At 41.0% G+C, this 12,624-nt stretch overlaps 1 protein-coding gene across 2 annotated transcripts; it reads left to right on the top strand.

Annotated features, from left to right (window-relative positions):
- LOC105158575 (AP2-like ethylene-responsive transcription factor AIL1) lies at window positions 623-4,472 on the top strand. Of its 2 annotated transcripts, none has more exons than XM_011075367.2 (9): window positions 623-1,969; window positions 2,049-2,631; window positions 2,743-2,825; window positions 2,969-2,977; window positions 3,056-3,144; window positions 3,233-3,306; window positions 3,404-3,454; window positions 3,536-3,615; window positions 3,766-4,472. In XM_011075367.2, exons 1-9 carry the CDS (start codon window positions 1,723-1,725, stop codon window positions 4,338-4,340), a joined length of 1,791 nt encoding a protein of 596 aa, XP_011073669.1. In that variant the 5' UTR covers window positions 623-1,722; the 3' UTR covers window positions 4,341-4,472. The 2 variants fall into 2 exon arrangements, with proteins under 2 accessions (XP_011073669.1, XP_011073670.1); XM_011075368.2 differs by having other exon boundaries at window positions 625-1,969; window positions 3,539-3,615.

The following is a 12,624-nucleotide window of genomic DNA, read 5'->3' as shown; positions in this document are numbered from 1 at the left end:
AACATCTTAGTAATAGTATGATCAAATATCAGGCCTAAACGATTATTATAATAAAAATATAAAAATTAACTAAAACTGCTACTAAATTGAAAAATTCAAAAAAGCATATAATTGAAACGATGAAATTTCGTGACAAACTGTTGCCCTCACGATAGTAATGGTGAAGGGTTGGCTTCTTTCGAGAAGACGTCCATTGAATAATGGTTTATTTTAATCCCTTATCAATCATTTAAAATTCTATCATAAACCATGCAATTAAAACACTGTATTTTCTCGTTTTGCTTATCCAAGCGCTAACCATAATAATATCTTTCTCTTGTTCAACATCATTTATATAGCTGGCAAATAATGGGTTGAATCTTTTATTTGAAATTGCATTTTCCATTCTATGACAAGAACATTAAATGCAATTCTCTCTTTTTTTCCCTTCAAAAAAGAAAACATTAGAAAACAGCAAAATTCTGTCCGTGACAAATGCAATAGAATGTAAAGATTTATTACAAGATTTGGGAACTGCCCAATAACCAAATATGGATAATGTGCCATTCAAACTTCGGCTCCACCCCTCCACAAAGCTACAATTCTCAGTCCTCCTCCTGCCCATAAACCTTCAAAAAAGCAGCCAACCACAACGCATGCAGCAGCAGCAGCCAGTCAAACTACTTTTTTTCTTTCCTTTCACACCATTTGCTGAATTTCTGTGCCCAAGACTTTTGTTTGTCAAGAAATCTGATTTCCGGACGGCGTCCTCTAGCCTGCCTTGTCCACACATTACACATACACATGCTGAAAGTATGATACTTAGAATAGCAATGGCAGGAGTAGACTGTGTATGTTTGTGTATGTACTTGTTGTGAAAGACAGTTTGTCTTCTGTCCCGGAGAAATCTATGTAGAAATTTTGCAGTTCTTGTGATGGACGGAGTACTGATCAGAGATGATGAAAAAAGTAATCAAATGAAAATGAAAATAAAAGCATAGTTTGAGCTTTGTTGCATAGTGGGACTGGACAGCGTAAGAGGGAGACAGCCACATTTGATTGTTGTTATGTCAAATCGTAATAATATCAAACACCCTCTTCTCAGTTTAAGAACAGGGAGTGTGTTTGTGTAAATAATTCTTGTTTCTGTGGTAATGAGGAGCTGTTTTTTCTGCGAAAACTGGTGTGCCAATGGTGGTAACATTGAGGTCCAGGCTTGGACCTGGCGGAGCATTTAGCATGACCGTCTGGACTCGCAATACTTAGGAAATGAACCTATGAAAAGGAGAGGAGACAGCGGTGGAGGGAGCGGGAGGAAAAAAGCTAAAGTAGATAATGTCTTTCTCAGGCGCGGATCCCTATGGATTGCAGGAAGAATGCCCGGCATTGCTTGCTGGAACTCATTCTTCTTGTTTAGCTTAAAGGGTCTTGCTTTCTTCCCTTTAGAGAGAGAGAGAAGAGAGAGAGAGAGAGAGAGAGGGAAAAGCAAAAGAAAAAGGACCATGGATTCTGTCATTCAACAGAGGATTCGCTTTGGTTAAGATTTTGGGCTACTTAAGCCTGTAGCTAGGAAACAAGAGAAACCGGTTCTTTTAAAGGAGAGTTAGGGGGGACATTATTAGTTTAGTTTCATTCCAATGATTGACTCGCTTTCTTGCAACAACAAAATAAACAAACTTGCTAAGAACCTCTCTTTTACATGTATAAATTTTTCTAATTGAGAAAGCAGATTCGTAGAGAAAAATGAAGCCCACGAGTAATGACAGTAACTGCAGCCAAAATGATAACTGGTTGAGCTTCTCTCTTTCTGCAGATCGTCATTACACACAGCCTTTTTCTAGTGATGTTTCCTTGAGCTTCTCCTCTAGTTTTAACTGTCCAGGAATTTACTATGGGGTTGACAGTGAAAATTCTGGTTTAGATATGATGCCACTGAAGTCCGATGGCTCATTGTGCTTAACGGGAGCTATCAACACTTCACACCCACAAGGTCTAATACAAAAACTTGCTCTACTTTTTTGTTGTTTGGTTAAATTTCTTGTTCTTGATTTTACTTTTTCATTGTGAAGGAATGGCAACTTCAACGCCCAAGCTGGAGGATTTCCATCACTATGACAGAGGAGGAATGGCTCTCAGCCTGGACAGCTTTTACTTACCCCAAAACACTGGAAACCAGGCCGGCAATGGCCAAGATTTTCTCAGTCATCATCACGAAAACTCCAACCACCGGCAGATTGTTCAGTTTCAGGAGTATCCGAATTCCTCGGTGACTGGTGGGCCAGACATCTACCAGGCATTAGACGGGAAGGCTAAAGAGATTGATCACCTTGCAGAATTCAATCTCCGGACGGCTGATGATGAGATACCTGGACTGGGAAATTGGGTTTCAAGAAACTGCCCCGATGCGGGTAAATTAGAGCAGTTTGATTCAGTGGGTTATGGTGATTTACAGTCTTTAACCCTGTCAATGAGCCCTGGTTCCCTGTCCAGCTCCCTGAATGGTTCACAACAAATCAAACCTGCTATGGCTGACTGCATCGGCTGGGAGAACAAGAAGAGGGCCCCAGGAAAGGGTGATCAGAAGCACATTGTTCATCGGAAGTCCATTGATACTTTCGGGCAAAGGACCTCTCAGTACAGAGGAGTCACAAGGTTGGACCTTTGCCTGTTTTTGAGTTTTCCTATTTTCAAGAATCATTAACAGGTTCCATGTTTGTTTATGACATAGTGTTATAATGTTGTGTTGTGGATGTGCGTTCACAGGCACAGGTGGACAGGGAGATACGAAGCCCATCTATGGGACAACAGTTGTAAGAAAGAAGGCCAAAGCAGAAAAGGAAGACAGGGTTAGTTTATTAAAGACATTTCATGACAATGTCAACGTTGTTACACAAATTCTATTACTTGTTTTTTCCTTATCTAACTAAGTTCCCCTGTTTTGTCCCAAAAATTTTGGTTCTTGATTGATGACTTATGAACTCCTGTCCAGTTTACCTAGGTAAACCTTTTGTCATTTGGAGTTGATAAATACAGACTACATTTGTAAACAAACTAATCCTATGAATGTCAAACATAGGGGGTTATGATATGGAAGAAAAGGCTGCAAGAGCTTATGATTTAGCAGCACTCAAGTATTGGGGAACTTCAACCCATATAAATTTTCCGGTGTGGTTCGATTGTCGTTTTATTTTACTTACATTATATTGTCCATCGACTATGCAACAAGACAATTAACCTTGTTGGGTTAATGTAGTTGGAAAATTATCAACAAGAACTTGAAGATATGAAGAACATGAGCAGACAAGAATTCGTTGCTCGCCTAAGACGGTATATTTTCGGCCTCTTTCTATGTTTCAACAGTTTTTGCAATGTAAATTCTTTTTTCTGTAGTTTTTGTTCATCCATTTTCCATGACATTTTTCAGGAAAAGCAGTGGTTTCTCGAGGGGAGCTTCGATTTACAGAGGAGTAACAAGGTCTTGATCTACTGCTTATATAAACATGAAAATGATCTATGTTAGGCTTTTCTCTGAACCTTAGTTTGTATTGTTCTTTAGCAGACATCATCAACACGGACGTTGGCAAGCTCGGATCGGCAGGGTGGCAGGAAACAAGGATCTTTATCTTGGGACATTCAGTGAGTTATCTAAATCCTTAACATATCCGAGGATCATCTTGTTACATATGATCTTTTTATAATTTATATTACTATTCAAGAATGAAATTTAGAATCATTTCTAGTTTTAACAGAAAAGAACTAGAACGCTTTTTCTTTGATCAATTCCAGGCACCCAAGAAGAAGCTGCTGAGGCATATGATGTAGCTGCTATCAAATTCAGGGGCGTAAACGCTGTAACAAACTTTGATACATCTCGTTACAACGTAGAGCGGATTATGGAAAGCAATGCTCTTCTTTCTGGGGAAATGGCAAGGCGGAACAAAGACGCTGATTCAATACATAATGAGACTACTTCATTTACCCGTCCTTCTAATCCTAGCGACAACATGGACTCAAATGTCTCGAAGGAGAGCCACAGTGACGTGTCTGAGTTGGGAATGGCGCTGTATCACTCCTCCAACTTTAAGGCTGCAAGTTCATCAGTATCTGTAGATGGGATGATAACAGAGGTGATAGTCTCTGACCAACACAACGTGGAGGAGACAGGCAAAACTGTGAGTCGGTTGCTATTGACGAGCTTGAATGGCTCTAGTGCGGACAGCATCCCTGTTAGGAAAAACAGCAACGAAATGGAGTTTTCCAAGTTCTTCACCCTGCCGACGACTGCAATGAATTATTGGATCCCGTCAGCCCAGATGAGGGCTGAAGTGCCACTTTTTTCTGCATGGGCTGATGCATCTTAATGTAATTCAGGAAAGAATAGTTTTGAATTTGAACTGAACTCTCACAAGGGTTCTTGAAAATTATTGGCTCAAAATTGTGAGTTGGGGTTAAACATTCTGTCAAGAAGTTAGTTTTTCCACAGATCAGTAGAAACGGCTTTAAGGAAATTATCGAGGTTTTTGGACTAATTTCTTTCTACATTTGATGAGGTATTCATGATTGATGACTGAACAACAATTATCATGAAAGTAGATAAACACTCATACATAACTAATATTGAAATAAACAAAACAACGATGATTAAAGTAAACTAGAATCTGAATCCGTGACCTCACAAGCTTAAATTTCGCCAACTAAGTTAAACTTCACTGACGTTTGATTATGTTTCTTACTATCTCAAATCTTGCAGAATCAACCTTAATATCTTTATATTCATCCTGTTTGGTACAATCAGGGCGTGTTTACTAACGAGTATTAGGCGGGATATACAGCGTAATCCTGGTCTGTTAGCCGTTTACTTGCAACTGAGGCGGCCCGTTACTACTCACCAAGGCCCGGGCCATGGTGTGATTAAACGGCCGATTAGAATCCAGCCAATTTGGCTGGGATTCAAACTATCCCGCCGCGGCATCATTGTCGATTTGACATTATCACCCTCAAATTAACACTTGAAATTACTTCGTTGTCCTCGTAGTCACTCCCACCGCCTCACTTCGCTTTCGGATTTTCATTTCAAACCCTCTTTTTCCTCGAGTACTGCAAAATCCCGCTTGTACGCAAAGTTGTAGCAGGTACCCACCATCATCATCGCTTAAAGGTGAGTTCGTGGTTGTCGGACAGCGTGGGTTCGTTGCAATCGTTGTTGTTTGTGGGCAGCACTATCATCGTTCTCGATCTTAAGGTTGGTTTCTTTCAACCCATTACTTTCTCAGTGGAAGGTGTTTCAGTAGTGTTGTTCCTTATACTCTTTACTATCTTAAAATTTTCTATTCTGTACCTTGGTTGGTTGTTAAGAATATGCCGTTTTACTCTGTTTTGATCTGTTGTGACTCAATGTTTGGTGATTTGCACTCCTCCTTGGTTTTGCATTCGTACAAACTACTGCCATCATCAATAAAAGTGTTTTTCATATTTAGGATGAGGTCATTTCAAAGAGTTACTCTGGCTTTAATAATTTTACAACAAATCGTCGACGAGCTTACAGTCGCTCTCACGTTGTTCACTTCTGTTACAAAACACCTGAACGCATGTAAACCTCATCGTCCCCGGACGGGACCTCCGAGATTCTTAACCAATTTTCGGGTACCAGAACAGTTTACTCACCTGCACCGGCTAGTTTCAGTTAGCGATGAGTCGTGCCTTCGCAACTTACGTATGGACCGTAACGCCTTCGGTCGGCTGTGCTATTTGCTCCAACATGCCGGTGGAGTTTCAGAAAGCAGGGCTTGTACCGTACCCGAGCAAGTCGCTATTTTCCTTAGTGTTGTGGCCCATCATAAAAAGATTTGTGTGGTGAAGCATGATTTCTTGCCGCACGATCCACAAACATTTCCATCGGGTCCTTAGAGCAGTTATCAAACTGTACAACATACTCCTAGTCCGCTCTACCCCAATTACTGACGATTGCGTAGACCCACGGTGGAAATGGTTTAAGGTACCACTACAGAATATAACCCTTTTACTAGATTTAAGAAAGTTTGCAATAGCACCAGTCAGTTCATTGCATACATCACTACGTTCATATACCTTACACTTGTGATTGACTTAATGCATCGCAGGGTTGTCTCGGGGCGTTGGATGGAACCTTCATTGACGTCCGAGTACCTGAGGCTGAGAAAGGAAGGTATAGAACCCGCAAAGGCCACGTCGCTGTGAATGTACTTGGTGTGTGCAATCCTAATATGCAATTCATATACGTTCTTTCTGGTTGGGAGGGGAGTGCAGCGGATAGCCGTGTTTTGCGTGATGCAGTTCACAGACAGGGTGGACTAAGAATTCCTACAGGTTCCAACTCACCGCTATACAATATACCCATAGCTCATGAGATTACGACCTTCTCCGGTCCTACATAAGGATAGTTAAAGTTGATGCGTTTAACAACACATTGTGCAGGACAATACTACTTGTGTGACAATGGCTACGCCAATGCTGAAGGTTTCTTGACGCCTTACCGAGGTGTAAGGTACCACTTACGCGAATGGGACAGCGGAGCTGGTGGCCCACAAGATAAATTTGAATTTTTCAACTTGAAGCACTCTTCCGCTCGGAATATAATTGAGCGTACTTTTGGTCTACTGAAAATGCGATGGGGAATTCTAAGGAGTCCATCATTCTACCCCATTAAGGTGCAAAACAGGATCATCTTGGCTTGTTGCTTGTTGCACAACTTTTTAAGGACGGAAATGCCTGATGATCCGCTTGTGAACGAGTTGCCCAGTGATGGAGCTGAAGGCGCTGATGCAGACGCCGATTGCGTCTGGAACATTGAGAGCAACCCTTCATGGAATTCATGGAGGGATGCAATGGCGACGACTATGTACAACGAGTGGACGAGTTGCTCTTGACGTAGTTTGTCCAATATAATGGCTGCATCTTCCATCATTCATACAAAATGTTCCGTTTAAGGATTAAAGTTCTGTTGTAATACCAACTGCTCTATCCCCAATGTTATGTTGGCCTCTTAGCTCTGGGTGACGGTGCTGTTAATGAGGGTTTTCTACTTGTTGTTGTTCGGAACATTTATGCTACTCTTCCTCGCTTCAATTCTATTATTGCTTTTTAATCGGACGTTGTGTTGCGATGTATTCTCTGGCTACGTGTTTTTACTCATTGTTTTCCTACTAATTGCTCTCTGATTAATATAGCCCGAAAGTTGTATGAGCCCTTTAATGTCTCATTCATTTCTTTGGTGCAGGCATCGGCGAATGTGACGACGGTACTACCAGCCCTTGTGATCCGATTTGGTAAATCTTGCTATCATGGACTTGGGATCCGACGAAGGTACTAGCAGGCCTCGACGACGCGGGCAGAAGAGAGACAAGCCGCAACATCGACGAATGTGGACGACTCTCGAAGAGGAATGCTTGGTGGCTGGACTTAGGAATCTGTTGGTGACAGGTTGGAAATGCGAAAATGGGTTTAGGAATGGTTATCTAGGCCAACTGGAGGCTTACATTGCAAGGAGCTTTCCCAACGCTGACATCAAGGCTGACCCACACATTACCTCGAAGTTGCATGTGTGGAAGAAGCAGTACTCGACTCTATCAACGTTGCTCACGCGTTCAGGTTTGGGTTGGGATGAACAACGGAATATGGTCACGGTGGAAGACGACAACGCTTGGAACGATTACGTCAAGGTAATAGAACATTTGATAGCATGCATTCGTTTTCTTCTTTATCCACAAGATGTAGCCGTACTTCTATGCCAATTTTAAGAGGTGACGTTATTTGATGGGTCAGATGGATCCTCACGCAAAGGGAATGCGGTACAAGACATGGCCTCTTTTCAATGCATGGCGAGAAATATTTGGTAAAGATCGTGCTACCGGTGAGCGCAGTGCGGATCCATTCAAGGATGCGAACGAAGTCAAAGATGAGGAGATTGCCGACACGCAAGACTGCAACAATCTTACTGCCGAATGGAATGCAGACGCAAGTCTACCCGGCTTCGACGAGGACCTGCCCTACACATACGATGCGAACGTCGAATACGTTACTAATTCCTCGACTGGTGCAAAACCGCCGGGTAGCACATCATCAGGAAAATGCAAGAGGAGGGAAGTCGGGAACGACATTCCCAAGTTAATTGAAATGGTCTCCACATTTTGCGAGACAGCAAACACGCGTTTGGCATCTCTGACGAGGGTCCTCGAAAGCGAATTTGGTCAGCCCGAACATCGCGCGATGATCTTGGCACATGTAAAGGAGCTTGACTCGTTGGACGAGAATGAACATATAATTGTTGCAAACAGGCTCGTTAATCACCCAAAGGAAATGGAGCTTTTCCTGGCGATGTCGGCAGAGTCTAGGGTGAAGATGGCTCGTCTCATGCTATCAGGAAGGATTTAAGTGTCAAGCTTATTTGAAAAGTTGTAGGCTTTTTTGCGTACTCGTATGTCAATGTGAAAATCTGGAAACAAATGCTGAGTTTTGTATGTAATACTTGTGTACCCGTCTTTCAGCGTATCTTTGGTCTAGCAGAACATCTTGGACCAGACGCAGGTCCCTAGAGCATCGCCGTTTTGCACTTATGGTGTTGCGATGACGTTTTATATTTCTGTATGTAATGTACGTCGTATGTAATGAAGGCTGGTTTTAACCTGTTTCCAAGGATATATCATGTCTTATTATACATTGAAACTACACATGAAAATACTGGCGTAATATAGAGTTTGGTAAATTTATAAGGTTTGAAGAACATTAACTTAAATCTTGTAGGGACAAACACCATGTTGGCCTATACGAAGTCCACCATTAAGGCCTTCATATGTAATTCAAACCTTAAGCATCGTACAAAGTATAAAAATACTTGCAAATGTGAGCATGGTCCACTACACAACTACCGACGTTCTCTACCCGGCTTCGAATACATTTCCTACCACCCAAAATCTTACTTGCAAGACTGTCCAATATTAGGCTACCTTCATTCGCCTTTAGACATCACATCCCATTTGCGGTGCCGTCGGAGGATTCCGCGGTGGAGTCGTACAGTCGGGATGTATCTTCACTGGACGAAAGTATAGAATTACCTCCGAAAATTTCCTTCATTTGTTCCCACTTGCGTTCGCCACAATAGTAGTACGCCTTGGCAAAAGGCCTTTCCTGCGATAACAATGTCATTAATTTATTGTAAAGAAAGTTGATAAATTGTGCACAAACAATATCTGTAAAAAACAATTGCCGGAATGATGACCCATACTTATGTAGAGAGGGGAAGAAGACAAGTGAGTACAAGTAAGTGGTACCCGGATAATTCTGGACCATTTCTCCCACGGCCCGCGCATCCTATTCGTGTTCTCGTTCCAAGAGATGGAACGATGTGCGATAACTTTACGGAATGTGTGATACCGAACCCTTAAGAGACATAATTTTTGTCCTTTCTTGGCATGATACAACAATCTACTGACAAGAGTTTTTTCCATATCTTTGGTCCACTTGGTACAATAGAACATGTAGCGTTGATAGTAGAATCCATCCGGCCACATCATTAAATACAGTTGGGAACTACAAGATGTTTGGGCATAAAAGCTGAAGTTGTTTGAGCAAAAAAGGGACTTTCTGATAGCTTGATGAACTGGGTTCAGCACAAAGCTCACATTTATACTGCAAAGTTATGCATCGTGATTTGATGCGGTGGCCAATGAAATGCGAAGACTGTACATGCATTGATGACTCTTAGTAGGTCCATATACTTTGAAATGCAATATACCTATTGCATTCAATAAGGGTAGGTGGCTTAAATTAACACAAAATTCAGTCACAATCAGCAGATGTATTACACCTTTGTGGTAAATGCATATCTTGTCAATGAAACTAAGGGAGCCCGCCGCCAATTTCTTAAAACAGCATCAAATTGAAGACCCACCTCAGGTCCACAATCAATGTAAAAAGTTATGTATCTAAAGCGAAGTAGTTGGGGGATGGGAAGATGTAGAAGTAATGAATGTAAAGACATTAAATCCGGATAGAGTGAATGGAAGGGTTGATGAGGAGAGTTAATATGCTGCTACTTTTAGTAGGAAGGAGGGTTATGTCATGTCGCTCTCACCTTAAATCATTGTGGGCCATTTTTCAGTGGCAAGTCCAGTAATGCAATATAGAGAATATCCATAACAAAAAACTTATATGAAGAACGGTAAACATAAGCATGTCACAATACAGTAATGAATGAGTGTACTAACGCTATGGTATTCATTTTGGAGGATGCACAGTACAAACGGAAATCGGAAAACAAACTTACAACTGGCCGGGTTAGGAGAACTTACATTGTCAGATTTGCGCATGGGACAATAAACAGTGCGGCAACGAAAGGGTAGATGCCTACTGACATTAACATACGTAAAATACACAGTACGTCGATTTAAGCAAGTTAGACAAAAAAGACAATACAAGTAGTCATCAACCACACAAATATCACGACATATAAATAATTTCTTAACGTAGTACGACGCATCTCCTCTGCATGTAGAAGTTCATTTAAACTTTTAATCTGACTTTCATATTCGGAAATCCTGTTCAACAGTCCAGGAATAATCTCCTTAGACCTGCGGCACATTGGGGGGTCAACCCATTGGAATGAACCGCAGTATTGTCCCTGCCAGATAAAGACAATATGTAACGTCGTGTATTTTCCAATTCATCATAAGAAGAAATACGAATGTAGCGAGAGTAATTGTGTTAAATTATGACGCGTAGACGAATTAACCACGTAACAAGTTTTGCCACAGTTTAAATACTGAATTTATTTATCAACAAACCTCATTGCCAGGGCACCCGCGAAACCTTCTACCCGGATTATGGGAGGTCCATGAAGTGCGTACGAGCGCATCCTTACCACAATAGCAAAAACGAAGTAGTTGGTCGTTTGTGGCAGAGGAACGGTGCCTACTACCGGTTCTACCGTCGGATTCGTTACTACTGTAATCGTGTTTTGAAGCAGGGGTCTCCATGTATGTTGTCCTATGAAAGCAAAATTTAAGGATCAGAAGGGACAGTAGAATGAACTGAATATTAATATAACATTAACGTAATAGTAACACATATTATTCACAGATAATGCGAGATGACATTCACGGCAATAATCAAATTCGTTAACTACTTACAGTCACTTCAACTACAGGCAATAGAGAAATTGAACTAGATGTATGACGTTACACCTTAACCAGTTGTAATACGGGAAAAAGTAAGACGATTTAGGCAAATAAAATGTAGAAATTTGAATGCAACGACAGCTCGAAAGTAAGGTATGCGAAATTGTAGCAGTAAATTTTAACAAATGTAAAGGGGAAAACTTATTCCGAATGAGAACAGAAGACGGAAAGAAGCATAAAGAACTTGAAGATGGGGGTACAAGCTGCTTTGACGGAAATTGTTAACCTCAAACTGTTGTGTGCGGAAGCGTTTACGAAAATACCAGAATAGCCTCCTGCACAATAGGATCGGTCTTGAGAAGCCCTAGAAGAACAAAATACGAAATATTGGAATACATTACACGCGATACAAACAATGCGTACCAGGACGCGGAAGATATGGGGGTGACGATGACCTTACCCGAAATTTGGAGGTAGTCTGTGCTCGTTCGGAGGATTCGGCCGGAATAATGTGTTTTGCCAAAGAACGTCTACAAGTCGGACGGAAGGGAAAAGGGGGAGAGAGAAATGAAGAATGGATTACATGAACAAGTAATTTCTGTCTGTTGATGGGGACAAAAAAGTAAATTTATTACGAAGTATGTGTGTGAAATCAATACTAGTAAACACTTTTAGTAGGATATCCTCGCAATATTGTCATGTATAGTAAACGCACCATTTCATTATCCAATAATAGGCAATCCCAGTACAAATCCCAAATCAATCCCGCGACCAGATTGCGAATCCATTTGGGTAAACACGCCCTCAAAGAATCTCATTTTAGCCCTCTGACCTCGTTTCTTACAGACCTCTTCCAACCTTGTATCACTGCAAAAATTCTACAAATATGTCCCTTCCACTCTTCTTCTGGAAACTTCACTGTGATGATACATTGTACAGATGCCCATTTATCTTCAGACAAATAAAGGAGTATATGGAAGCAGCCAATTTAGATATGATTAGTAGATTTCATAAGGAAATTCGTCTAAGAGCACATTAAAACATAGCCGCTTGATCAAGTTAAAGTCCAAAGTACTGATTCGACCCTCAGCGAAGAATGTCAGCCCAAAAAAAAAAAGGAATTAAATAGGAGGCGGGAATGAAATTATACACGTGTCATCATAAATGTACTAGGTCTAAACTATAAATACCCCAAAAATTGTCAATTGAAACTTTAGTAATAAAATCCTCTTTTGAGGTTAGAGACTTCAGCCCTTGAATTTATTATAAAGCAAATCAAGATTTGCGCCTTTTTATGAAGAATTCAACCTCAAACTCAGGTAGATATAGATTCATAATAATCATCTGATCAATTTGAATTTGCAGTTCACGTAAAATCATACAAGTCAAAGAAATTTATAAACACCAGCTCTCCATGCCTTAATTACAACTTTTGCTACCTACCGTAGTCTTACGATCTTTGATATTTCTTCTGTATGACCTTACTAACTTAGAG

Source organism: Sesamum indicum, linkage group LG3, assembly GCF_000512975.1.
Source record: "Sesamum indicum cultivar Zhongzhi No. 13 linkage group LG3, S_indicum_v1.0, whole genome shotgun sequence".
In the NCBI taxonomy this organism is placed as follows: Eukaryota; Viridiplantae; Streptophyta; class Magnoliopsida; order Lamiales; family Pedaliaceae; genus Sesamum; species Sesamum indicum.
The sequence above is the reverse complement of the archived record's forward strand: the minus strand, read 5'-3'. Positions and strand labels throughout refer to the sequence as shown.

Excerpts from the sequence above, each read along its gene's own strand:
- LOC105158575 (XM_011075367.2), top strand. The coding sequence starts at position 1,723 with ATGAAGCCCACGAGTAATGACAGTAACTGCAGCCAAAATGATAACTGG. Across the intron at positions 2,632-2,742 it reads CAGTACAGAGGAGTCACAAG|GCACAGGTGGACAGGGAGAT; the intron begins GTTGGACCTTTG and ends GTGCGTTCACAG. Across the intron at positions 3,145-3,232 it reads CAACCCATATAAATTTTCCG|TTGGAAAATTATCAACAAGA; the intron begins GTGTGGTTCGAT and ends GGGTTAATGTAG.